Source organism: Prionailurus bengalensis, chromosome B2 (assembly GCF_016509475.1).
Source record: "Prionailurus bengalensis isolate Pbe53 chromosome B2, Fcat_Pben_1.1_paternal_pri, whole genome shotgun sequence".
Classification (NCBI taxonomy): domain Eukaryota; kingdom Metazoa; phylum Chordata; class Mammalia; order Carnivora; family Felidae; genus Prionailurus; species Prionailurus bengalensis.
Window position 1 is genome coordinate 50,078,488 of NC_057349.1, and position 27,724 is coordinate 50,106,211.

The 27,724-nt window shown below is 40.4% G+C and overlaps 2 protein-coding genes across 2 annotated transcripts in view; one reads left to right on the forward strand and one right to left on the reverse strand.

Moving 5' to 3' along the window:
• Positions 1-5,071, reverse strand: part of CILK1 (ciliogenesis associated kinase 1) — a 59,646-nt gene extending 54,575 nt beyond the window's left edge. Inside the window, exon 1 of the mRNA XM_043591655.1 lies at positions 4,820-5,071. The gene's annotated coding sequence lies outside the window, so the exon portion shown is untranslated. The remainder of the gene's footprint in view (positions 1-4,819) is intronic.
• Positions 5,072-8,093: 3,022 nt separating this feature from the next.
• Positions 8,094-27,724, forward strand: part of FBXO9 (F-box protein 9) — a 44,654-nt gene continuing 25,023 nt past the window's right edge. The window contains exons 1-3 of the mRNA XM_043591657.1: positions 8,094-8,455; positions 12,281-12,364; positions 25,858-26,013. Coding sequence (XP_043447592.1) covers positions 8,453-8,455; positions 12,281-12,364; positions 25,858-26,013 — 243 coding nt within the window. The 5' untranslated portion in view covers positions 8,094-8,452. The remainder of the gene's footprint in view (positions 8,456-12,280; positions 12,365-25,857; positions 26,014-27,724) is intronic.

Sequence of the window (27,724 nt, forward strand, 5' to 3'; positions counted from 1 at the left end):
CCTTGTGCCCCTCCTTCTTTGCAAAATTGGACGATAATATGGGGGCCAGGGCATGAAAATTATGAATCCTCCTAAAAATTTTTACACAAATTTGAGAAAACATTTGCTTTTTAACAGCTAAGATAACACGTAGAAATATGTATCTTTATTTTCTCAGTTTTGCCTGTTAAATCAAAATTTAATAAATTGACTTTCAGAGCAAAGGCAGTGTCCAAGAGGCCAAAATCATTAATTATTACTTATTATTATTATTACTCATGCAGTGAGTAACTTTCACGATATTGTCAAATAGTAGTGGGACGTTATACCATAATACTTTACCTTCTGGCTCTGGGCCATTATCTTTCATAGTAACCATGAGGGCAGTCACATGTTATCAGCACTTCCTCACAGGTCGTATTACACCTACAAGGTAAAATATGACTCACATTGATCTTTCCTCAGAAATATGGGGCTCTCACAAGTTCCCGGCCATCACTGCACATTTATCAAGTGGCTACTCACAGCCTCAGGTGTGGGGGAAAACATACCAAAGGAAATGTGAGGTACTTTCACTTGGTCCTTTCACTTAAAAAAATTGAGTTAAGGTGACAAACTTAAAATTCAGGAAAAATTTAAAGTAAGATAATATATAACCCAATACTAATTACTATAGATTGAATGCTAAGATCAATAGGACCTAAATTCAACATAGACACAGCTTAAGGTTGAGGGAACTTTAGACTACAGAATTAGATTTTCTTTTTCCTATATGGGACCTTAATGATTATGCAATACTCTCACTTTACCAATGAGATCTTGAGACCTCATTACTACGAATAGAATCTTGGAAAAATATAACTTTTTTTTCCACCTTTATTTTAGAGAGAGAGAGAGTGAGCAGGGGACAGGGGCAAAGGGAAAGAGAGAGAATCTACAGCAGGCTCCATGCTCACTGCAGAGCCCGATGTGGGGCTTGATCCCACAACCATGGGATCATGACATAAGCCAAAATCGAGTCGGATGCTCAACTGACTGACTCATCCAGGTGCTCCAGAGTAGCATACTTTTTACTGTGTGAATATAAGAAGTGTTTTAAGAATTTATTAATGATATATCAAATGCTCCCCATTTCCCCTTTTGTAGAAAGTATATATTGTTAATCCTGAACCACGTACTTAAAAAAAGGAGGCAGACTTCCAAAGATGTGCTTTCTTCAAACTCTGAGACAACTTCACAGGTCAACACACATAGGGTTTGATTCCACCTGCACAGGTGAGCCCCACCACAAGCACTCTTTCTATGAAGGTTCCCGACTTACAAAGCAGCGAGTCAGGCACTTATTCACTGTGCAAGGACATTTCAGTTTCCCTGCAAGGAAATCAGGAATGGAAGCTTTCCGCTTGGACTGAGTACTTCCCTAGGATCAGCTGAATAGTAGTATTTTCCCAGCATCACACAGCACCTCACCAGGAGCAGAGGGATTGAGTGTGAATGCCCACATCAACTTTCCTTACCATCTTGAGAAGACCTGTGTTTCTTCTTTCATTTCTTTGGCTGCAAGTAAAGACATTTCTGATTTCTTCCTGCCATAAACACACAGCATTTGAATGCAATTTGCCCCACAAAATGGTTTGCTTTACCCAACTGTTTTTATAAGGTAACTTTCTAGAACACCTGTGTATTGATAAGAAAGTCAGAACTGTTTCAAGGTGAGCACAGTCACAACCTATGATACAGTTGCACCGTAACCCCCAAACAACACGTGTGTGTGTGTCAGTCATCCCGTGCACACCTCTGTGCACAATCCCAGCCAACCACATCAACCACATCTGAGGTCCTTCTAATTCTCTACTCATAGGGCCCGTCTCAGGATGCTGTGGTTGGCAAAGCCTGCCAATGAGAGAATTTACAGTTCAGTGAGACCCTACTCACAGGCTGACGGGTCAACATCCACAGAAGGGTCACTGTACCCAGAATTCTGCCAAGAAAGCACCATGCAAGCAGTCCTGCCGTAAATAGAGACACTCATACATACCCCACATGCAGGAAAAAAAGAAGGGCTAGATACACTCCAACTCAGCAAGGTCCTGCAAAATGAAACGGAGGCCCTTTCCGCAAGAGACGCTGTGAGAGAAAAACAAACAAACAAACAAACGAGAAGGCAGTAGTGTTCCTGGCAAGGTTCAGATGGAAAAACAGCAACAGATCCCAGAAGCAGAGCTGCAGCCAGGGATAACCTCAGCTCAAGCCATGTTAAGTAAGGGCAGGCTAACACTCACGGAGGATTCACCGCGTGGTCTCCGTGTCCTCTGAGCCATGACTTGTAGTCTACTACAAGCCAGTCAACAGATACCTACCAAATAGGTGCTACATGTTCAGGACCCTTTGAGTCACTGTGAGGGATGGGCAGATTTTAGTTAGGTGTATGTCAGGCACTGTTGAGGCGCCATAGGGCATCTTTGCACCACCACATGCTGGGGAAGGCATTTCCCCTTTCAAATGCTAGGAGTATCCCACAAGGCCACGTGAGTAATAAGTGGAGTCAGGCCCTGACCTCAATTCTGCCTGACTCCAAAGCTCAGGACACCACATCACCACACGTAAACTATGGCTTCTGCCCTAAAGAGGCTTAAAATAACCTAAACCAATTAGAGATCAATACAGCCAATATAATGAAGAATTAACAAACAAGAATCTTAAGACTTTAAAGAAAGAGAAGAGGAGTGAGTAGCTAGAGAAGACATTAGGTAAGAAGGAGAGCTGGTCTCCTCCTCAGAGGATGGGTAAGATTTGCATGGGAGAGTGGGGAGGAGGGAGGGAGTTCCTAGGAGAGCAGTGTGAGCCTTGACACTGCAGTGGGAATGAGCCTGGCCCCCTTAGCAGGACAGCAAGACCAAACTGCACAGAGCACACGGATCTACAGTGAACTGAAAATAGGATTTAGATAGGAGGGGTGAGGCCTGATTATGAAAGTCTTGAAAAATCAGGCAAATTATTTGAGATAGCAAATGGAGAGGAACTGAAGGTTGCAAGGCAAGGAGAGAGTCGAAGTGATAGTTAAAAAAAATTAGATGGACTGCAAATGCTGAAGAGACCAGAAAGGGGAGCATCTCATTCATTCATTCATTGGTTTATTCAGCAAACATTTACTGAGGACTTACTAAGAGCCAGGCTTGCTTGGACTGCCAGCTAAGTGACTGCTCCAGTCTTCAGGAGAGGAAGGGTGAGGTTCTGGATAACAACATGGAGGGAGGGATCTGAACAAATCACATTTCAAAGGTCTTGGTGACTCACTGATACAGAGGCTGAAGGAAATGAAGGAAAAGATAAAGATAATTCCAAAGGTTCAAGACTGACATGATTTTCACCTTTACTGGGAACCTCAAAAAGTGCTACGAATAAAACAATGAAAGTATAAAAAGAGCTTTGATGATGTTGAACAGTCAACAAAACCCCAAAGGACCTGTTCTTTATCCTGGCAACTCGTTTATGCATTGTCTGTAGGTAAGAAATATCAGTGAGAAAAACCACTTCTCTGGCTAAATGCTGAGTTCCCCTGGCAAGGAGCATAGACCTCTGCCTCCTCAGACAGGCTCCATCAACCCTCCAACACATCCCTCCATCATCTAAAACGAAACTGATCTCATTAAGAAATGTGGCTGCCCACTCCTGACTTTGGAGGAGGGCAAGGCAAAGTGGACAGAGGAAAACAAAAAGTGGGCAAGGTCACTGTAGTGGGCCATATATCTTACGGAGGGGGCAGTGGTACAGGATATCATTTTAAATAGAGGATCACAGCAATGCTTTCATTTCTATACCCACTTCCTAGTATTTTACAATTAGTGATCCTCAAATAGATAGGAAGGCATTAAAGATTCTTTACCAAATCACAGCGCTTTGTCCAGAAACTATTTCAAATGTGCATATTTATGCATACATTAACTCCTAGTACAGCTAGCATATGGTTCAGACACAAATTCTTCTTAATAATTTACATGTTGACTACACAAATTTCAAGCTCATTTTAATTTTACATTCAGCAAGAGTACAATTCACTGTTGGGGCACATCCTGAAAGCCTACTCACTGGAAAATGAGACATGAAAACTGTAGCTATCAAACTTCTATTGCTACAAAGAGTGTTACAGGCCAAAATAAAAAAACAATACCTTGGAGAAATCTAGACTTGCATGCAAAATTCAAGGCAGTATTCTCTCAGCCTGGCCCAGCTTTAGCAAAAGCAGATCTTTACTTAATTATAAGTAGAAATGAGTACTCTTTTCTGCAGAATGACGTTTTCAACTACTTTAAAGTAAAAGCCCTCTATGTTAGTGTCAAAGTCAGCCTTTAAAAGGTGTATTACAAAAGAAACGGTTGCTCTGGAAAATCCTTCAACATCCTTCTCCTAATATCTACTCAGGTTAGTAAGAAGAAATCAGAGCAGAAAGAAACCCAGTGAAAAATGGTTGCACATAAATGTGTGAAGATTCTGGCTCAGACCCCCTTGTGGGACAGCCATAGGCCTAGTCAGGAAAATTCCAACAGCAAGTCCCCCACATCCTACTAAAGAGGCTTAAAATCGGGCAAGGTCTTTTCTCTCTTTAACACCGAAAGGTAAACACCCATCAAAATCTTCCAGAGTCGGAACAACCCGGAGTTTCCATGCCAAGAGGGAAAGAGCCACATGACCGCGGAGAGAAACTACAGCCCATTAGCCTCTCCCTCTCCTTCCAGCCCCTCGCTGAGGCCCCGGCGCCGGGGTCCCTCCGCAGTTCCACTCCTTCATCCCCAGTGACAGGTCGCCTAGCAGAAGCCCCTAAATCCCCGGCCCCACTTACTGGCGCCGCGAACACAGGCGGGGGCCCGCCCCTGCGGTGAGCGCAGTTCCTCGGCGACTGGGGCGCAGCAGCCGGATCGGGAACTGGGGGTAGGGGCGATCCCTGCTAGGACAGCCCGAGCGGTCCGTATAGGGACGCCCGGGAGGTCCGGCGAGTCGCACGGGCCGCGCGGCGCATGGTGGAGCAGCAGGAACCCGGCCGCTCTCCAGCCTCCGGCTGGAAAACAAACAAAAGGCAGGGAGGCTTCTAGTGGGGACGACCGGCCGCTTTCCCTGGGAAAAGTTACCCTGCAGCTCCCCTCGCTGGCCCTGCGCGTCCCTGCACCGCCGCGTCCAGGCAGCCCGGGGGCGCCGAGGTGCCGCGCCGCGCTCCTCGCCGGGGCGGACCAAGCCCAGGGATCCCTGCGGTCCGCTGACCACCCGTGAGCATCCCCCCCCCCCCCCCCCCCCCAGCTCCACACGCTCTCCTTGTTGCACGTCTGTGCATCAGGGGTCAAGATTTAAAAACGAAGGCCGTGGACACAGGTTCTGAGAACACTTCATTACAGGTAATCATGGTGAAAACGTTTACCCGGTTTAAAAGAACATAACCGGGGATGCACGACATTGTGAATGAAATCAGTGCCACTGAAATGTACACTCCAAAATGGTTAAGATGGCAGATTGTGTTATACTTTACAGCAATAAAAAATATTTTGAAATAAAAACGCAACGGGTTGCTTGTTAGCGTTCATTTGAACTTGAAGAGTTTTTATACGGTTAGCAACTTTACTTTGAAAGGCTGGATTGTTATCCAGGTGGGAAACACTAGATATGATTCATACAACAATTGTATTCTGCATGTAACTAGTTATATGTAATCTAACACACTTGTGTGTTAAACACAGTCACTTGTGTCATAAATTATATTGTAGACATTACCTTAAATCATCCACATAAAGGCTGGTTCTGAAGCGACTTGAAAAAAGAAACTGCTTCAAGCCTTCTCCTCCCCCCTTCCCAATTTAAAGTTACATAATTGCCCCAAGACTACATTTTTCAGAACTAGTCGACTGCAGGAGGGAGCAACTTTAGTTGGAGGCATCAGAATCACCTGGCAGGCTTGTGAAAACAGATTGCTGGGCTCATCCCCAGAATTCTGGTGCTGATGCTGCTGGTCCAGGGAACCATACTGCCCTGAACAACACAATTTTAATCAATACAGCAACTGATCCACATTGTGGATCTTTCTGAGTTTTAAATTCTCCAGCTCATCTTCATATCAATTTTCTCTTTTTATGTTTGAATTCTAAGAACTCAAGGCATTGTTTTTTCCTAATAGAATCTATAACAAAGGTCTGAATCCCTCTCTCTTCTTCCTCCTATTGAAGAAACCCACAAGATACAAGACTTCCTATCCCAACTGGGAAAGGATCATCTGGCCACTTGGAAAACGTGTAACATTTATCTATCTTTGTGTTTACCTATATAATACCCAAACCATATGGCAAATGAAAATTGAAAGTCATTATCAATGAAAAGATAGGGGGATAAGAAGGGTAGCCTAACAAATTGTATGCTGCTCCCATGAAAAGTGATTTTTAAAATACCTAAAATTACCAGTTTTAGTCAAGTTCAGTTGTCCAAGCAAGTCTACCCAGCAAAAAAGAGAGACAGTCTTGATCTACCTTTAACAAGGGTCCACTGAGCTAGTAAATGGTTTGGGTCAGGAAAATTATAACCCTGTAAGTATAATATAAGATAATACAAATCTGAGGTCTAATGGATACAGTGGATACTGATATAAAATAGAAAATTTAGTAACTGAAACAACAGCATTTTAATAAAATAGCTGCTTAATTTATCGTTACAAATGGTATATTTTATTAAGCTTTATTTATTAGCTAGAATAGAAATCTGAATTAATTGACCAAGAGATCTTAAATTAGCATTCAACATGTTTGATGAAATAGATTAGTTCTGAAAATATTTCAATGCCTCATTTTTCATTTGTGAAACTAATCTTTTGCATTCATGAGTCACATATATCACTTTCTCTGATTACAAATCCTTACATCTGATCTCCCCCCTTCCTATTTAAACTGCAAAATCAATTTAAAGAAGTCATTGAGAAGAAAGTCATCTTTAAAAGATTTAAGTTTCCTTTAAAAATTAAAAACTATTAAAAATTTTGGCCTTCGTTAAACATGAAGGTACTTTTTCTAGGTAGCTGATTTAGGGTGGAAATAAAAACTTACACATCCAAAGGATGGTAGGTCCTAATATTAAAAGATAGCCGTTGGTCTTCCTTATTGTAGCTCACCATTCTGCCACCCCCCTTTTTTTGCCCCTATTTTTCTGCCAAAGATGTACTGCATGTCTAAGATCTCCAGAATAAAATAATGGATAAGAGATTTAAACTGTGGGTTCGTTGAACTAGCTTCTTGGAAACCTGATAACTGTCAGTTATCTAACTAGTAGAAACTAGACATTTGCCAAATGAAGGTAAGGGGCTGTAAGAGTGTAGGTTTTTACAAAGCATGCAAACTTCCGTATTTAAAACAATGTAAAGTGCGGCAAAATAACAAATCGCCCGATAAAGGAGTGTCTTGTGAGAAAACAAAGTCAGGTGTTTGGGCTTTAAGAGGTGGGGCTCGTATTGCGGATAAGTTCCGACGCTCTACGCGGCACAGCGGACTACAAACCCCAGAGTACATTGCGGGCTCCGTCTCCTCTGGACTCGGGTTTCAGGGCCTTAGGAGTCTCAATGTCTTTCTCCCCTCTTGCATGATGGGATGCAAACGGAGACACTTGTAGTAAGGCAAGTCTTGCCGTGGCATTCTTTCGCCCTGCTTCAATACTAAGCTTATCTTTTCCTGAACTTCCAAGTACGTACTTGCAAAAAGTTTAGCCATTATTACAGCCTGTGACTGCAGTGGGGTTTCTCCGTTTCCCTGAAATCCTGGCGTAGGACTCGAACCAGAGTCCCCAAAAAGCGTGTAGCGACTTTCCTGAGCACCAAGTTCGATGCTCCTGAAGGGATGTTTACCTTAAGGTCTCAACCCTAGATTTGAGTTATAAACATTTTTGATATAATGCTTGTTCAAGTTTGCATAAGTGGTCACTGAGACGAATACATAGGTTGAATTCGAAGTCGGCAAATTGGTGATCTGACTGCCAAGGCGACCTCGCGCACACCTCCTACCCCTCCACTAGGGAGCGCGCTCGAGGCCAGGGAGTCGTGAGGCGCACGCAAGCGGCAGCGGCACTGCGCATGCTCGGTGCGTCCGCACAGGTTTCCGCAGTAGAGGGGGCAGCTCCTCCGCGGCGTCCGGGGTTTTCAGCAGCGTCGACGCTCTGGTGCTCGCTCGGTCCTCGGCCTCCGCTGGCAGCGGGCGTCCCTCCGCTCCGCGAGTTCCCGGCCGTCGCTCTAGCGCGCCCGGATCTGGCCCCCTGCCCTGCGAAGATGGCTGCCGTACGCCGGGCCCGCAGTTACTGCCGCTGCCTGGTGCGCTTCTCCGACCGAGAACTCTGCTAAGCCCTGTTGAAGCGGACGGACAGGAGTAGACACCCGGACACCCAGCACACCTCCTCGGGGGAGCGGTGCAGAGGGGGTGCGGAGAGCCCCTCGACGGCGGCCGGCCGCCTCGCCAGCATGGTAACCCGGGAGGGGGCTCACAGGGACACTGCGAGGTGGGAGTGCGGTGTGAAGGAGGGGCGAGGCCTGGGAGGAGCCCCGAGAGAGCGGGAAGTGGAGACTGGGAGGAGTAGGAGCTGCTCGGCCGCCACCCATTGTGGGGCCTTTGGCCTGAGAGGGAGTGGAGCGGGTACCATCCTCGACCGCTCCCTTGGGTTCCCTCCTGCTTGAACCCCCCGCAGCGGGGATCCGGTGTGAGAAAGAGCGGGTTTGCAGGACAACAGAAAGGAATGCCTCTTTTTGGTTTGCTCAGGATGTGCCCCTCGAGGGATTTTATCAAAAGCAGTGAGGGTAGGTTCAGGTGAGCCGTTGCAGCATCTGAAATTGGCTGGGGGAACCTTGGCAAACGGAGACAACTTGTTGATTGTTACCCCTCCGGCAAGCAGTACCCCCGGAGAAGCCGTTCAGGTCCTTTAAGGAGTCCTGGGTTTAGGACGCACCTGCCCCGTGACGCATCAAGTGCCATGGGTAGGATGTTGGCAGGCGGTCCTGGCGGTGTGGGATCAGAGAGATTATGTCTCTCTTCGTAGCGGTGAGGGCCTGAGCAGCGTCAGTGCGGTCCAAATGGAGAGACTGGCTTAAGCTCCAGAAATTGACAACGCAAATTCCATGGGACTGTTGCATGCTGGAATGTGTAGTCTCTACCCTGAACTGCCTTTCTTTGGCTTTGAGTACATTTTCCATCTGAGAGACTAACTAGGATTGAATGAATCAGGTGTGAAATGATACCAAACTAATGAGCTGACACTCAGATGTTTTATTAAATAAATGGATGGGTGAATTTATTTTGTTAAATTAACCAGAATGATAGAAAAAGCAGTAATTGATTATGCCCTTAAGCTTTCAGAATAGTTCTCTGACCGACCAGGATTAAGCACTTAACTTTTTTTTTTTTTTTAATGTTTATTTATTTTTGAGAGAGAGACAGTGTGAGCAGGGGAGGGATAGAGAGAGGGGGAGACACAGAATCTGAAGCAGGCTCCAGGCTCTGAACTGTCAGCACAGAGCCCGACACAGGGCTCAAACTCACGGACCATGAGATCAAGCCCTGAGCGCGGAAGTCGGACACCCAACCAACTGAGCCCCTAGGCACCCCAAGCACTTAACTTTTTATATTTCATTAATCCCATCTGCAAAACAGGAGTAAAATGATGAAGACATAAGCAACTCAAGTGAAAGGTGATGTTTAGCTTGACTCAATTAGGAAAAATAAAATGAAAATCTCTGGGTGACAGCTGGGGACCTACTTATTTCAAGTAGTATTTGAGTTGACAAAATGTAGTAAAACCCCAAATTTGATAGTCATCATACTGCCAATATCAAAGTAATAAAGGACCGGAATTCAAGAACAACGCAGGAACTCAGGGGAGAAGATGCTTTCTGCATTAAAGATTTCCCGTTTCTTTTCCTCATTCTTTAGACATGCTCTGTATGTCCACATGACATTTTTTGTTAATTCAAACAATTTTTTTTGAGCTCCTATTGGTGCTAGACCCCAACGGATACTAGATCTCCAATATAACCAGACCTGTAAGGTGATTTATGGTAAAAATTTTTATTTATTTATTTTTAATGTTTATTCATTTTTAGAGAGACCGAGCACTAGTGAGAGAAGGGCAGAGCAAGAGAGGGACACAGAATCTGAAGCAGGCTCCAGGCTCTGAGGTGTCAGCACAGAGCCTGATGTGGGGCTCGAACTCATGGACTGTGAGATCATGACCTGAGCCAAAGTCGGACGCCCAACCAACTGAGCCACCCAGGTGCCCCGATTTATGGTAAACTGTTAATCATAAAATGTCACATATGAAAAAGTACCTCGGAGGTTATCAAATCCAACAACCCTCTCTTCACAGATGTGAAAGGTGAAGCCTGGACAGGCTTTTTCTACAACTTAAGCAATGTGTTTGGCCCTCTAAGGTTACTAATATGACTGATCCTGTTCCCAATGCACTGACTGTAGCAAAGAGACAAAAATAATCTCAATACAGTTGTTAAATGCTATGATACAAGCATGAATGTTGTAGGGAAACAAAGGCAGTTCAAATGATTAGACTTACTGGGATGATCCCTGAACTGAACCTTGAAGGATGAGAAGTTACCAAGTGAGGAAGAAGTTATTCCATATGGAGAGAGCAAGCAGCATGTGCAAGAGCATGGAGCTGGAGAGAGCAGGGGAAGCTCTGGAATGAAGTCACTTTAGTAAGACTGCTAGGCCAGAGTTAGAAGGCTGAGTTACTAAGAGAATGTCAGAGGGAGCTCAGGTCCCCTCCCATTAGCTGCACTTAGTGTTTACAGTGATAAAGCAGCCTCTTATTTAAGGATAGAAAGATGCTCCTCAATGGGGTCTATAAATTCAAAGTCCTGGGGTACCTGGGTAGCTCAATCAGTTAAGTGTCTGACTCTTGGTTCTCCTCAGGTCATGATCTCACAGTTTCTTCAGTTTAAGCCCTGCATTTGGCTCTGTATTGGCAGCACAGAGCCTGCCTGGGATCCTTGCTGTCTCCTTCTCTGTCCCTTCCCACTTGCACTGTCTCTCTCAAAATAAGTAAATTTAAAAAATAAATAAAAAAAATTTTTTTAATTCAAAAAAAAAATTCAAAGTCCTTCATTATGGGTTTTCCTATCAGTACAAAAGCTCCCAGCTTAAAGAGACCAAAAAATATATTTGACAATACATTAATGCTTCCATTTTCCATTTTTCTGGAAATTAATTCAGAATCTTGGCCTCTTTCATTGATATCTTCATTAATTTATCCTTTGCGGTGTGCCCAGCACTTTCCAATATACTAACTAGTTCAAGTCTTAAAGTCACCTCTGCTTTGAGTCTGGTTGCCACAGATAAGATATGAAATGAGGCTTATTTATGTTGTGATGTAAAGTAGTACAAGTCTGTCTGGTTGCCAAGTTCAAAAATTTGTGTTAATGTGTTTTGTCCTAGAAACAAATTACAGTGAAAATTTACAATTATAAAGCTTGCATCTTGGAAACAAGTGAAATTAAGTAGGTTTTATTCTAATTTCTAACCCTCTGGTCATTTCCCCTATTACTACATTGTGGGACTGAACACATGAAGTGTTAAGCAAGTCCCATTTGCTACTGAGCCTGTTAGCTAACAGACTGAACTGAGGAAGCATTTCATTTTCACTGGAAAGTAGGATTCAGTTTAACTTAGCAAACATATATTGAGAATAAAAGGATAAAATGCAAGGAAACTGACCTGAGACCTCTGTTAAGCCCCAAACCATTGCACAGTAATTCCAGCCCATTTTTTTTTCCACTTAAATCAATCCAGTATATATAAATCTGGGTTTATAAGACAGAACAGGCTTCTTTACAGAAACATTCACTATTACATGTCTTTAATTAATGACCTTTCCCAGGACATTTAAAATAATAAGAGAAAAGTCGCATTCACATATTAGTAACATGCCAGTGGTGTAAAAGGAAGGGCATCTACCTATGGACTAAAAATGGTCTTTTAAGTGCTGGATGAAAAGAAAACTATTTGCTGAACTCTATGCTACAACTAAATGTTATTTTCTGAAGCAGAGCTGTTTTAAATCATCTACCATAACATTTTAACTGGAGCCCAGTAAAGTTGTTTATTCTGCACTGTTAAAAAGAAGTATGGAATTTTATTCTACTGGAATCATTAAACTTAACTGTGAAGGAGATGAGAGAGAAGCAACTAAATATTTCACTGGGCAAGTAACTCAAGGAGATGTGGATTACAAAGGGAAACTGATGTTTGCATATTCCTGATGATTATTTTGTTTTCCCCTTCAGGCAGAAGCTGAGGAAGATTGTCATTCTGATACTGTCAGAGCAGGAGATGATGAAAATGAAAGCCCTGCTGAAACAGATCTGCAGGCATGTTTCTTCAAGTGTATATTTAATTCTTATTCCATTACTTTCCATACATGAGCAAAAATTGGTCATACTTACAAAGATATATCGGTTTTTATTTGCATTGAATTTAACTATACCTTCGTACTGGTTTACAGAATAAGCAAATTAAAGCTATCTTACAGATTTTTTTTTTAAATGATTTATCACCATATGTTGGTTGCAGTATTATTGGCTGTATTCCCTATACTGTACTTTTCATCTCTGTGTCTTATTTTTTTTAACTGTAAGTTTGTACTTCTGTTTTTTCTTTTTTTAAGATTTTATTTTTAAGTAATCTCCATACCCAGTGTGGGGCATGAATTTACGACCCCCAGGTCAGGGTCTCATTCTCTACCAACAAAGCCAGTCAGGCAACCCTGGAAGTTTGTACTAAATCCCCATTTCACCCATTGTCCCATGTCCCCTCTGCCAACCACCAGTTTCTTTTCTGCATTTATAAATCTGTTTCTGTGTTCTGTTTGCTTGTCTTTTCATTTGTTTTGTTTTTAGATTCTACATATAAGTGAAATCATATAGTATTTATCTTTCTGTGATTTCTTTTAGCATTATACTCCCTAGGTCCATTTCATGTTGTCAGAAATAGCAAGATCGCGGGGCACCTGGGTGGCTCAGTCGGTTAAGCGTCCGACTTCGGCTCAGGTCATGATCTCACGGTCCATGAGTTTGAGCCCCGCGTCGGGCTCTGTGCAGACAGCTCAGAGCCTGGAGCCTGCTTCAGATTCTGTGTCTCCCTCTCTCTCTGGCCCTCCCCCGTTCATGCTCTGTCTCTCTCTGTCTCAAAAATAAATAAACGTTAAAAAAAAATTTAAAGAGTATAGCTCTTTCACCTCCTTGATTAAATTTATTCCTAGTATTCTGTCAAGTGCAATTAATAATAATAATAATCCCATTTAGGATTATTTTCTTAATTTCTCTTTCTACTACTTTGTTCTCAGTGTACAGAAATGTGACAGATTTCTGTATATTCGTTTTGTGTCCTGCAGCTTTACTGAATTCATTTTTCAAAAAAAAATTTTTGTGGAGTCTTAGGATTTTCTATATGTATCTGGAAATAGTGACAGTTTTTACTTCCTTACCAGTCCGGATGCCTTTTATTTCTTGTCTGATTGCTGCCACTAGCACTTCCAGGATTATGTTGAGTAAAAGTGGTGAGTGGGTGTCCTTGTCCTGTTCCTGATTTTCCTTTAAAAGAAAATCTTTCAGTTTTTCACCGTTGAGTATGATATTAGCTGTGGGTTTGTCATATATGACCTTTTTTATGTTGAGGTATGTTCCTTCTAAACCCACTTGAGTTTTTATCATGAATGGGTATTGAATTTAGTCAAATGTTTTTTCTGCATCTGTTGAAATGATCATATGGTTTTTATACCTGTTAGGGTAAAGTTTCACATTGATTGATTGGCATATATTGAACCACGCTTGCATTCCTGGAATAAATTCCGCTTGATTGTGGTGAATGATCCTTTCAATGTATTTGTTGAGGATTTGTACATCTGTGGTCATCAGAGATGGTGTCTTTGTCTGGTTTTGGTATCAGGGTAATGTTGGCCTTGTAGAATAAATTTGAAAGTTTTCCTTCCTCTTTGTTTTTTGAAATGGTTTGAGAAGACTAAATATTAACTCTTCTTTAAATGTTTGATAGAACTCACCTGTGAAGTCATCTAGTCCTGGACTTTTGTTCATTGGAGTGTTTTGATTACCAGTTCAATTTTGTTAAGGTATTTGATCTGTTCAAATTTTCTATTCTTGATTCAGTTTTGGAGGATTATATGTTTCTAGGACTTTATCCATTTCTTCTATGTTGTCCATTTGTTGGCATATGCCTTTTCAAATATTGTCTTGGAATTCTTTGTATTTCTGTGGTGTCAGTTGTAATATCTTCTCCTCCTTTTCTGCATTTACTTGATGACTCTTTGTGTCTTTTTGGGTTTGGCTAAATGTTTATCCCTCTCTTGCTCGCTCTCTTTTTTTTTTTCCAAAGGACCAGCTCTTGGTTTCATTGATCATGTCTATTGTTTTTTAAGTCTCTATTTCATTTATATCTGCTCTGATCTTTATTATATCCTCCTTTGTACTGGCTTTGGGCTTTGTTCTCCTAGTTCCTTTACGTGTAAGGTTAGATTGTTTGAGATTTTTCTTGTTTCTTTTTTTTTTTTTAATTTTTTTTTTCAATGTTTATTTATTTTTGGGACAGAGAGAGACAGAGCATGAACGGGGGAGGGGCAGAGAGAGAGAGAGAGACAGAATTGGAAACAGGCTCCAGGCTCTGAGCCATCAGCCCAGAGCCTGACGCGGGGCTCGAACTCACGGACCGCGAGATCGTGACCTGGCTGAAGTCGGACGCTTAACCGACTGCGCCACCCAGGCGCCCCGATTTTTCTTGTTTCTTGAAGTAAGCCTGTATCACTGTGAATTTTCCTCTTAGAACTACTTTCACTGCATCCCAAAGAATTTGGACCATTGTGTTTTCTATTTGCATTTGTCTCCATGTATTTTTTTTATTTCCTCTTTGATTTCTTTGTTGATTTATTGGTTGTCTAGTAAGGTGTTATTTAGCCGTTTTGTGTGTTTGTCGTTTGCCCAGTGTTTTTCTTTTAATGGATTTCTAGTTTCATAGTGTTGTGATCAGAGAAGATGCTTGATATCTCAAACTTTTTAGTTTTTTAATTCTAACATACAGTAATAGTTTTCCGGTGTATAATATAGTGATTTAATTCTATACATTACCGGATGCTCATTATAGCAGGTGCACTCCTTAATCCCCATCACCTGTTTCACCCATCCTCTCACTCACCTCCTCTCTGGTAACCATCTCAAACTTTTAAAATTGGGACTTGTTTTGTGGCCTAACATGTCCTCTGTCCTGGGGAATGTTTCATTTACACTTGAAAAACGTGTATTCTGTTGATTTTGGTTGGAACGTTCTGTGTATATTTGTTACGTCCATCTGGTCTAGTGTGTTGATAGATTTTTGTTGGTTTTCTTATTGATTTTCTGTCTGGATGATTTGTCCATTGATGTAAATGAATTGTTCATGTCCCCTACTATTGTGTTACCATCCATTTTTTTCTTTGTTAATATTTGCTTTATGTATTTAAGTTCTCCTGTATTGGGTGCATAGGTATTTATAATTGTTACATCCTCCTTTTAGAGTGATTCTTTTATCCCTTTTACACTATTATGTAGTGTCTTTGTCTCTTGCTGCGATCTTTATTTCAAAGTCTATTTTGTCTGATACAGGCATTGCTTTTTTTTCTGCTTCTGTTTACATGGTATATATTTTTCTGTCTTCACTTTCAGTCTGTATGTGTTGTTAGATTTGAAGCGAGTCTTTTTTTTTTTTCTGACTAAAACTACATTTGATTGGTTTATCTCTAAATATTTCTGTCACACAAATTACAAAAAATATTTACTGTGCATTAAATACTGTATGCAAAAGTTAAAACCTGATAATGCTCTCGGACCTTGGCTGCTGTTTTGTTACCATTTTCATAGCTGAATAAATTTTTTTTTATGGTTTAGTCCCATAAAAAGTCTCAGTTTAGTCCCATTACATAAAGTAAACTTTGGAAAATACAAATAGGTTTTTTTTTTTTTTTTCCAGTTTTTATTTTAATTCCAGTAAGGTAACATACAGTGTTATATTAGTTTCGGGTGTACGATTCCATACATCACCCTTTGCTCACCATATGACAATTGTACTCAAGACCTATGCCCCACCCATCTCCCTTCTGGTAACCATCAGTTTGTTCTCTATAGTTAACAGTTAACCATCAGTTTATTTTGTATAGTTCAGAGTTCTCTATGGGTTTGTCTCCCTCTCTTTTATCCCCCCTTGCTCATTTGTTTCTTAAATTCCACTTATGAGTGAAGTTATATGGCATTTGTCTTTCTCTGACTGACTTATTTTGCTTGGCATTATACTCTCCAGCTCTACCCATGTCATTGCAAATGGCAAGATTTCATTCTTTTTATGACTGAATAACATTCCATTGTATATATATGGCACTTCTTCCTTATCCATTCATCTATCTATAGACACTTGGGCTACTTCCATATCTTTGCTGTTGTAAATAATGCTTCTATAAACATAGGGGTGCATGTGTCCCTTTGAATTAGTACTTTTGTATTCTTTGGTTAAATAACCAGTAGTGCAATTACTGGATCATAGGGTAGTTCTATTTTTAATTTTTTGAGAAACCTGCATACTGTGTTCCGTATTGGCTATACTAATTTGTATTCCCACCAGAAGTGCAGGAGGATTCCTTTTTCTCCACATCCTTGCCAACACCTTGTGTTGTTGATTTGTGCCATTCTGACAGGTATGAGGTGATATCTCATCGTGGTTTTGATTTGCATTTCCCTGATGATGAGTGATATTGAACATCTTTTCATGTGTCTGTTGGCCATTTGTGTGTCTTTGGAAAAATGTCTGTTCATGTCTTCTGCCTATTTTTAGTTAGATTAGTTTTTAGATGTTGAATTGTATCAGTTCTTTGTAGATTTTGGATACTTGCCCTTAATCAAACATGTCATTTGCAGATATCTTCTCTATTCAGTAGGTTGCCTTTTAGTTTGATTGTTTCCTTTGCTGTGCAGGTTTTTATTTTGACAGAGTCTTCCAATAGTTTATTTTTGCTTTTGTTTCCCTTGCCTCAGGAGACCTATCTAGAAAAGTTGCTATGGCCAGTGTCAGAGAAATTACTGTCTGTGCTCTTTTCTAGGGTTTTTATGGTTTCAGGTCTCACATTAGGTCTTTATTCTGAATTTATTTTTGTGTATGATGTAAGAAAGTGGTCCATTTTCATTCTTTTGCATGTTGCTGTCTGTTTTCCCAAAACCATTTATTGAAGAGTCTGTCTTTTTCCCATTGGCTATTCTTTCCTGCTTTGTCAGAGATCAGTTGACCATATATATATATAGCTGTGCGTTTTTAATATATGGCCTTTATTATGTTGATGTATGTTCCCTCTATACCTATTTTGTTGGGGTTTTTATCATGAATGGGTGTGGTACTTTGTCAAATGCTTTTTCTGCATCAATTGAAATGATTACATGGTTCTTATTGATATTATGTATTATGTTGATTGACTTGCAAGTATTAAACCACCCTTGCAACCCAGAATTAAATGCTACTTGATCATGGTGAATTATTTTTTTTAAATGTATTGTTGGATTCAGTTTGCTAGTATTTTGTTGAGGATTTTTGCATCTATGTTAATCAGGGATATTGGCCTGTACTTCTCTTTTTTAGTGGTGGTGTTATCAGGGTAATGCTGGCCTCATAGAATGAATTTGGAAGTTTTCCTTCCTCTTCTATTTTTTGGAACAGTTTGAGAAGGATGGATATTAACTCTTTAAATGTTTGGTAGAATTTGCCTATGAAGCCATCTGCTCTGGGACTTTTGTTGAAAGGTTTTCATTACTGATTAAATTTCTTTCAGCTTTCCTTCAATTTGCAGTTGTATTTATTTGAGTCCTTTCTCTCTCTCTCTCTCTCTCTCTCTTTCTCTTTCTCTCTTTGATAAGTCTGGCTACAGGTTTATCAGTTGTATGGATTTTGTTTTCAAAGAAGCAGCTCTTGGTTTCATCGATCTGTTCTATTATTTTTTTAGTTTCTATAACATTTATTTCTGCTCTAATCTTTATTATTTCCTTCCTTCTGGTTTTAGGTTTTGTTTGTTCTTTTTCTAGCTCCTTTATAAGGTTGGGTTGTTTATTTGAGATCTTGAGGTGACCTGTATTGCTATAAACTTCCCTCTTAGAACTGCTTTTGCTGTATTCCAAAGGTTTTGGACTGTTGTGTTTTAATTTTCATTTGTTTCCATGTACTTTTTAATTTCTTCTTTTATTTCCAGGTTGATTCATTCATTGTTTGGTATTATGTTATTTAACCTCCCTGTATTTTGGTCTTTCCAGATTTTTTCTTGTGGTTGACTTCTAGTTTCATAGTGTTATGGTCAGAAACAGTATGGCTTCACTCTTCTTGCATTTGTTGAGTCTTGTTTTGTGGGGTAATATGTGATCTTCCCAGAAGATCTTGTGCACTTGAAAAGAATCTGTATTCTGCTGTTTTAGGATAGAATATTAGTGTATATCTGTTAAGTCTATCTGTTCCAGTGTGTCATTCAAAACCATCTTTTTCTTTTTGATTTTCTGTTTAAATCTGTCCATTGGTGTAAATGGGGTGTTAAAGTCCCCTCCTAGTATTCTATTATTGATTCGTTCCTTTATGTTTATTATCTGTTTTATGTATTTGGGTGCTTCTGTGTTGGGTGCATAGATATTTACAATTGTTATATCTTCTTTTTGGATTCTCCATTTAATATTATGCACTGTCCTTCTTTTGCTTTTGTGATAGTCTTTGTTTTAATGTCTAGTTTGTCCTACAGAAGTATTGCTACTCCAGCTTACTTTTGACATCTGTTAGCATGATAGATGTTTCTCCATCCCCTCGCTTTCAATCTGCAGGTGTCTTTAGGTGTCAAATGAATCTCTTGTAGGCAGCATATCGATGGGTCTAGTTTTTTTATCCATTCTGTCACCCTGTGCATTTTGATTGGAGTGTTTATGACATTCAAAGTAATTATTGATAAGTATTTATTGCCATTTTATATTTTCTTTGGTGGTTTCTGAAGATTTTTTTCAGATCCTTTTTTGTCTGTCTGATGGTTTGTGGGTTTTCTTAATGATATATTAGATTTCTTTCTCTTTATTCTTTATATATTTATTAGTGGTTTTTGATCTTTGATTACCATTAGGTTTATTTATAACCTCTTCTGCATATAGCAGTCTATATTAAGTTGATGGCCATTTGATTTTGAACCCATTTCTCTGGAGCATGGGGTGCTGGGGTTTGGTATAAGCAAGTTAGGTAGTAGGTGTCCACTCTGTGCTCTCCCCTGTTTGTTAGTCTGCCTCTTGCCCTTCTCCACAACCGGGGGTCCCTCCCCACTGCAGTGGTCACCATCTGTTTATCTTCCACACTGTGTCTGTAGCACTTCCTACTTTCTCCTGTGTGGCTTCTTCTTTATAGTTGTGGAGCTTGTTCTGTCAGTCTTAGGCTCAATTTCTGGAGTATTTAGGATGATTTGATAGTTATCTAGTTGTATTTGTGGGATGAGGTGATCCTAGGGCCCTCCCACTCTGCTGCCATCTTCCAGACTCTGAAGTGAGTCTCTTGTAAGTCAGTCTCTTGTAGGCAGCATATAGGTGGTGGGCCTTTTATCCATTCACCACCCTGTATTTTCGGTAGAGCATTTAGTCCATTTACATTTAAAGTACTTGTTGTTAGGTATATTCTTATTGCCATTTTGTTAATTGTTTTAGGGTTTTTGTATTTTCTCTCTTTTTTCCTGTTTTCTTGCTCTCTTGTGATTGATGGCTTTCTTTAATGTTATGTTTGGATTCCTTACTCTTTATTTTTTGTGTGTCTATTATGGTTTTTTCATTTGTGGTTACCAGGGGGTTCGTATATCATATCCTATGTTTGTGCCAGTCTATATTAAATTGATAGTTATATAAGTTCAAATACTTAAAAAATTATTTTTATTTTTTTTAACATTTATTTATTATTGAGAGACAGAGCATAAGCATGGGAGGGGTAGAGAGAGGGAGAGACACAGCATCTGAAGCAGGCTGCAGGCTCTGACTGTCAGCAAAGAGCCTGACGTTGGGCTCGAATTCACAAACCGCAAGATCATGACCTGAGCCGAAGTCAGATCCTTAACCGACTGAGCCACCCAGGCCCCCCAAGTTCAAATACTTTTAAAAGCACTAAATCTTCATTCCCTGTCCCCTGCTTTTTGCATATGATGCCATATTTTACATCTTTTTAGTTTGTGTATCCCATGACTAATTTTTTTTATAGGTACGATTGATTTTATCACTTTTATTGTTTAACCTCCATTCTGGCTTCATAAGTGATTCATCTACTGCCTTAACTATATGTTTGCTTTTACTGGTGCATTTTTTTTCTATCAATATCTTCTAGTTATGGCCTTTCCTTTTTCACTTAAAGGATTCTCTTTAACATTTGTTGTAAGGCTGGTTTAGTGGCGATGAATTTCTTTAACTCTTTTTTGGTCTGGAAAACTCTTTATCTCTTCTATTCTGAGTAATAGCCTTGCTGAGTAGAGTATTCTTGGTTGTAGGTTTTTCCCTTCAGCACTTTTTTTTTTAATTTTTAATTTTTTAATGCTTTTTTTTTTTTTTTTTTTTTTGAGAGAGAGCACGAGTGCAGGAGGGGCAAAGGACAAGTTAGAGAGAGAGAATCTCGAGAAGACTCTACACCCAGTGCAGAGCCTGATAAGAGGCTCAATCTCATGACCACAAGATCATGACTTGAGCCAAAATCAAGAGCTGGAGGCTTCATTGACTGAGCCACCCAGGCCCCCCTGCTTTCAGCACTTTGAATAGAGCATGCCACTCCCTTCTAGCCTCTAGTAAAGTTTCTGCTGAAAAATCAGTTGATAACCTTACGGGGTTTCTCTTGTATGTAACTGTTTTGTTTTGATGTTTTTAAGATTCTCTCTTCATCATTACTTTTTGCCATTTTTAATATGTGTCTTTGTGTGGACCTCCTTGGGTTCATCTTGTTGGGGCAATATGTGCTTTCTCGACCTGGATATCTGTTTGCCATTCCAGATTCGGGAACTTTCAGCTATTATTCTTCAAGTAAGTTTTATGTCTCTCTGTCTCCTTCTGGGACCCCTATAATGCAAATAATGTTACACTTGATGATGTTACAAAGGTCCCTTAACTATTCTCATTTTTTAATATTTTTCTTTTTTTCTGTTTGGCTTGGTTGCTTTTCATTACATCACTGACCCATTCTTCTGTGTCCTCTGATCTGCTATTGATTCCCTCTAATGTATTTTGCATTTCAGTTACTGAGTTTTTCAGCTCTTTTTGGTCCTTTTTTTTTTTTTTTAATGTTTATTTTTGAGAGAGTGCACGCAAGCAGTGGAGGCTACAGAGAGAGAGGAAGACAGAGGATCCGAAGTAGGCTCTGCACTGACAGCAGAGAGCCCACTGCAGGGCTCAAACCCATGAACCATGAAATCATGTCCTGAGCTGAAGTCGGACGCTTAACCGACTGAGCCATCCAGGCACCCCTGATTCATTCTTTTTTATATTTTATATTTTCTATCTCTTGGTTGAAGTTCTCACTGAGTTCATCCACTTATAAGTCTGTTGAGTATCTTTATTTATTTTCTAAGTATTTATGTGAGAGACAGATAAATGGTGCATGGGCAGGGGAGGGACAGAGAGAGACAGAGACGGAATCCAAAGCAGGCTCTAGGCTCTGAGCTGTCAGCACAGAGCCCGACGCGAGGCTTGAACTCACAAGCTGTGAGATCATGACCTGAGTTGAAGTCAGACGCTTAGTTGAGGTGCCCCTGTTGAGTATCTTTATGACCATTACTTTGAACTCTTTATTAGGCATATTGCTTACCTTGGTTTCATTTAGCTCTTTTTTTTCGTGATTTTTGTCTTGTTCTCTCATTTGGGACATTTTTCTCTGTCTCCTCATTTTGTCTCTGTTTCTCTGTGTTAGGTAGGTCAGCTACATGTCCTAGTCTTGAAGTAGTGGCCTTGGGGAGCCTGAGTGGCTCAGTCGGTTGAGCATCCAACTTTGCCTCAGGTCATGATCTCGCAATTCGCGGGCTTGAACCCCTGTGTCTGGCTCTGTGCTGACAGCTCAGAGCCTGCTTTGGATCCTCTGTCTCCCTCTCTCTGCCCGTCCCCTGCTTGTGTGTGTGTGTACGCATGCGCTCTCTCTCTCGCTGTCGCTCTCGCTCTCTCTCTCTGAAAAAAAAAAACATTAAAAAAAAAGTAGTGACCTTGTATAGAAGAGGTTCTGCGATGCTCTGTAGCTCAATCCCCTGGTCACCAGAACCAGGCAGTCCCATGAATGTCCTCTTTGTGGGCTGTTTGTGCCCTCCTGTTGTGGCTGAGCTGTGATTGATATGGGCATGCTGATAGGTTGGACTGTTCCAGGTCCATCTGGTTTCAGTAATCTGCTGTTTGCTATAGGTGCACTGGACGGGTTTTGCTCTTGGTGCTGTTAGATGCCCGACTGTAGCTGCTATAGACTTTACAGTTGGTGGAGTCAGTCCTCATGTTGGCTGTCTGCAATTAACTGCTACTGACAGCTACAGGCACACCAAAGGGCACGGCTTCTCCCAGCACAGCCAGCTAAGATCCTGGCTGCAGGAATTGATGTGTTATTTTTGTGGGGTATCTCCCTCCATTCCCACGATAGGAGTCACTTTGGAGGGGTGCTGGTCCTGCCCAGGGCTGCCTGCTGGCTGTAGCTATTTTCGACGAGAGAAAATGTAACTATTTTCGTCGGGAGGTCTACAGGGAAATGGAGCTGCGGGGCACACAAGTGTTAACAAGGGAGACGGATAGTGTTAGAATTTGCTTCTTGCATGTCTCTAGCTCTTCAGACTGGGGGAGGGAAAAAAAATGGCACCCATTAGCACTTTTGTTCCAGGAGAACTCTCCTGCAGGTACCTGCACCTTTGGCACATGTCCTGGCCATGTTAATAATTAATAATAATTAATAATAATAAATACTTTCATGCATACCCTAGGCACTTTCAAAGTGCTGCTTCTGTGCGATTTGCTGATAAGGTTTTTAGTGTGCTGGCCCTTTAAGGGTGGAGACTCATCCAGTAGCTCTCTAACTCTCCAGGAGTTAGGCCTCAGGATTTTTTTTTTTAATTTTTTTTTTTCCAACGTTTATTTATTTTTGGGACAGAGAGAGACAGAGCATGAACGGGGGAGGGGCAGAGAGAGAGGGAGACACAGAATCGGAAACAAGGCCTCAGGATTTTTAAAGCCAGATGTTATGAGGACTCATCTTCCCAGAGCTGGAAGTGCTTGCTGTGGGGTGATCCCCTTGCTCCTCTGTGCTTGCAATATCCCTCCTGTTAGAGGTTAATTATCCTGGGGATTTGGTTTCCAGCTATGTCTCTGTTCTTCCTACCCTTTTCAATGTGGCCTTCTCTCTCCAACTAGCTGTGGAAGATCTGTTCTGCATCTTCAGGTCATTTTTAGAATTAATTGCAGTAGATATACTTGTTGTCTTGGTGTGTCCATTAGAGGAGGTGAGCTCAGGATCCTCTCACCATCTTCCACAAACAGCAGAACCAGTTTATCCATCCCTTACTGCTACTTCTAGGTACTTTGGATGATACCCCCACTCCTCATGGGCTTCTTTCCTATAGGTACACTATCTTCATGAAACTCTTGTTGGTAACTTATGGACCCTGGAGTTTCACTTGGCCTCTCAGTTTATTAACAGAAACCCAAAAGAGGAAAACTTGTTCAAATGTTAACATTTGCAAAGATCTTAATGCAGTATTTTATAATACTCTGCATTGAACAAAATATATAATACATTAATTGTTTCCTTCTGGAAAATTCTGAGTACTCATGTTGAAAATGACAATAATTGCTGTTATATAGTTTGATTTATGAGTTTAAAGTGTTCAAAACAAGGCATAACTCATGGTGCCTGGGTGGCTCAGTCAGTTAAGCGTCTGACTCTTGATCTCAGCTCAGGTCTTGATCTCAAGGTTGTGAGTTCCAGCCCTGCATTGGGCTCCATGCTGGGTGTGGAGCCTACTTAAAAATAGAAACAAAAAAACAGAACAAAATATAAGGCATAACTCAAAACCCATCACCTTATAAAGATTGATGGATTTGACCACCTAAAAGTTAAAACCTATATGTAGAAGAGACATATATTCAAGAGAAATGATCAGCTAGAAAAACTATTTACCACATATAGGCAGATGATTGATACCCACTCTCAGTATATGGAACATCCTTATAAATTAGTAAGAGGGACACAAGATAGATATGAATGGATAGCTAATGGAAAAATAATACAAATAGCTATTAAATATTTGAAGAGATTATTGGTCTCATAGTTTTTAAAATACAAATTGGATCTACACTGGTGTTTTCTTAAAACAATCAGATTGGTGAACAATGCCCATTGTTGTTCAGTCTTGGAGAACACTTAACCAGTGCACATGACGTATAAACTTCTACAACTTTTTGGGGGGACAGACTAGCAAGATGGAACAAAATGAAAAACATACATTGCAGAAAATTAATCTTAAGAAAATAGTGAGTAAACTGAGTACATACATACGTACAAAAATGTTTTTTACAGCAGTTTTATGAAAAAATTGAATAAAACCCTAAATATCCATCACTTGTGTTAAGTAATGGTGAATTCAAACAGCGAAATACACTGTAGTCATTGAAAAGGATGGGGTAAATCCTTGTGCACTGAAATAGAAAAACGTTCATTGTAATTAGGTAAATATATCTTACTGAATTTAAAACTTTAATAACTTATATGAAATGTGTCATCTAATAGACATTCAGTGCTACTAAAGACTCTATAGGTCAGAGGTATATGTGTTTTGGGTTAGAAGTAGGAGGGTGGGAACTAAAACAGAATGGCAAGAAAAATTATTTTAAAAACATGTATTTTTTATATATGCCTCTTCAAAAAAAAACTAGGAATAATATACACAGTCCTGTTGATAATGGTCTTCTTTGGGATGAGGGACTTTGCCAGTTGGGTTCCCAGAGAGCAGACTTGAAGGTGGAGATTATGATGAGGGAGGTTTACTAGGGGGTGCTTTTGGGATCAACACCTATGGAAGGGAGAGGGAGGGAAGAATTGGCCTTAGTCAATTCTGTAGTTCTCAGAATGGAGGAACCAGAGCCTTAACAGCCATTGGTAGTCATTGGGTAGGGATTGCCTGGGAAGGGGTGTGATCTTGCTGAGGCAATACCTGAAAGGGCTGACAGCTAGCTGGGGGCTGTTTCTGTATTAGTCCCAGCAGGTGGGCTCATCAGTGCCTTCATTCCTAAAGGGATCTGGGCAGCACAGCAGTCTACCACTTCTTCACTTTTTTTCTGTGTTTAAACATTCCTATTACATATATAAGAGAAAATAGTTCCTTTTTAAAAAAGAGAATGGCTATTGAAAGAAAGGTTTTAGGTTCAACTAGAGAATTTTTAACAGCACTTTTCACATCTAGTAGATGATGTATTCCAGGTAAACAGATGTTTGAAAGCTTCTAGCCCCTAGGTGCTAGAAATGTTTGAAATGTTCAGTGTTTGAAAGTTCAGCCCCTAGGTGATGGCCTCTATTTTCAGCTCAACAGAATTTGGTTTTCTGGTACCATTAGATTTTTCCTATATAGACAAACTTGGGTGACTCTTCATAATTTTTTTAAAGATTTAAGCAGAACATTATTTTAGAAGATAACGTGTCGAATGGATATTAGTAACTTAAAAGACCATGTTTTCTAGTCTTCTATTATTTATATGGAAATTGATGTTGGACCTGTTGATAAATTGTTCAGAGCTAAGCTACTCTTCCTTAATGAATCCTAAAGTACTTTTTCCTTCCTTAGGCACAACTCCAGATGTTTCGAGCTCAGTGGATGTTTGAACTTGCTCCAGGTGTAGGCTCTAGCAATTTAGAAACTCGGCCTTGTAGAGCAGCAGCAAAAGGCTCTTTACTGAAAGCAGACACCAAAGGAAAGCAAGAACTGGCAAAGGAAGAAAAGTTAAGTATTATGGACATTGTGACAAAGTAACTTTTTTATCCAGTTGCACATGAGAATTTGCGTGGTCTTAAGCAAGTGATCATTATAGTTGTATTCTGGTGAAATAAGCACATAACTTATAATTATAACAAAACTTTTCCTCATGTGTGAAAGTATACCAGTATGTCCATCCTTCACTTCTGCTGCTAGGTACTTTGGATGATACCACCATTCATGGACTTCTTTCTGGAGGTACACTATGTTCATGGAACTGTCGTTGGCAATTTATAGATCCCTGAGATCCATTTGGTCTCTAAAAGATTGATGCCTCTGAATTTATTAGCAGAAGCACTAAAAGAGAAAAAACTTGTTCAAATGTTAATACCTTTGCAAAGGTCTCAATGCAGTATTTTTTTTTTTTTTTTTAATTTTTTTTTCAACGTTTATTTATTTATTTGGGACAGAGAGAGACAGAGCATGAACGGGGAAGGGGCAGAGAGAGAGGGAGACACAGAATTGGAAACAGGCTCCAGGCTCTGAGCCATCAGCCCAGAGCCTGACGCGGGGCTCGAACTCCCGGACCGCGAGATCGTGACCTGGCTGAAGTCGGATGCTTAACCGACTGCGCCACCCAGGCGCCCCTCAATGCAGTATTTTGTTAAGATTTGCGTTGAACAGATGTATAATGATGCATTAATTATTTCCTTATTCTGGAAAATTTTGAAAGTGCTCACACTGAAAAAATTTTGAATGCTGCTACTTATGTGAACTAGGCACAGCACGCTTTCCATTTTTCCTATTCCATAGAGGCTATCATCTTTACATCAATTTTTCTTACAAGTGATTTGCCAGTAAATAATTGAAATTACCATGATAACTAAAAACTTCCATATTTGTTTTGTTTTTTTATTTTGAAACAGTTACAGAAACAGGTATAGGGAGGTCTCATGTTGGTTACATCTTACATAGCTATAGTACAATATCAAAAACTAGGAAATAGACGTTGGTTCAATGCACAGAGCTTATTCAGACCTCTCAAATTGATAAGCACTTCTTTGTATGTATGTATGTAAATAGTTCTATGCAGTTTTATAACATGTGTGGCTTCCTTTAACCACCACCATGATCAAGATAAAGAACTGTTGGCACCACAGGGCTCTCTCTGTCAACACCTTTACAGTTGTACCCTTCCGTCCCCCCCTCCCTGACCATTCATAACCCCTGGCAATCACTAATCTCCATTCCTATCATTTTGATACTCAAAAAATATTGTATAAATGGAATCATCTAGTATATAACCTTCTGAGGTGGGCTTTTTTCACTCAGCATAATTCCCCTGAGATCCACGTTTGTGTGTAACTGTAGTTTGTTCCCTTTTTTTGCTCAGTAGTATTGCATGGTATGGTATACCCCAATTTGATTATTCATCGGCTGAAGGACATTTGGGTTGTTTCTAGTTTTTGGCTATTAATAGAGCAGCTATGAATATTCATGTACAGGTTTTTGCATGAATGTAAGTTTTCATTTTTCTGGCCTAACAGTTCAATTGCTGGGTTGTATGGTAAGTGCCTGTTTGATTAAAAGAAACTGCCCAGTTGTTTTCTAGGGTGTCTGTACCATTTTATGTTCCCTGCAGCAATGTATGAGTGGCCCACGGTCTCCACATCCTTGTCAGCCCTTGGTGTTGTCGTTACTTTTTAGTTTTAGCTATTCTGAGAAGTATGTAGTGATA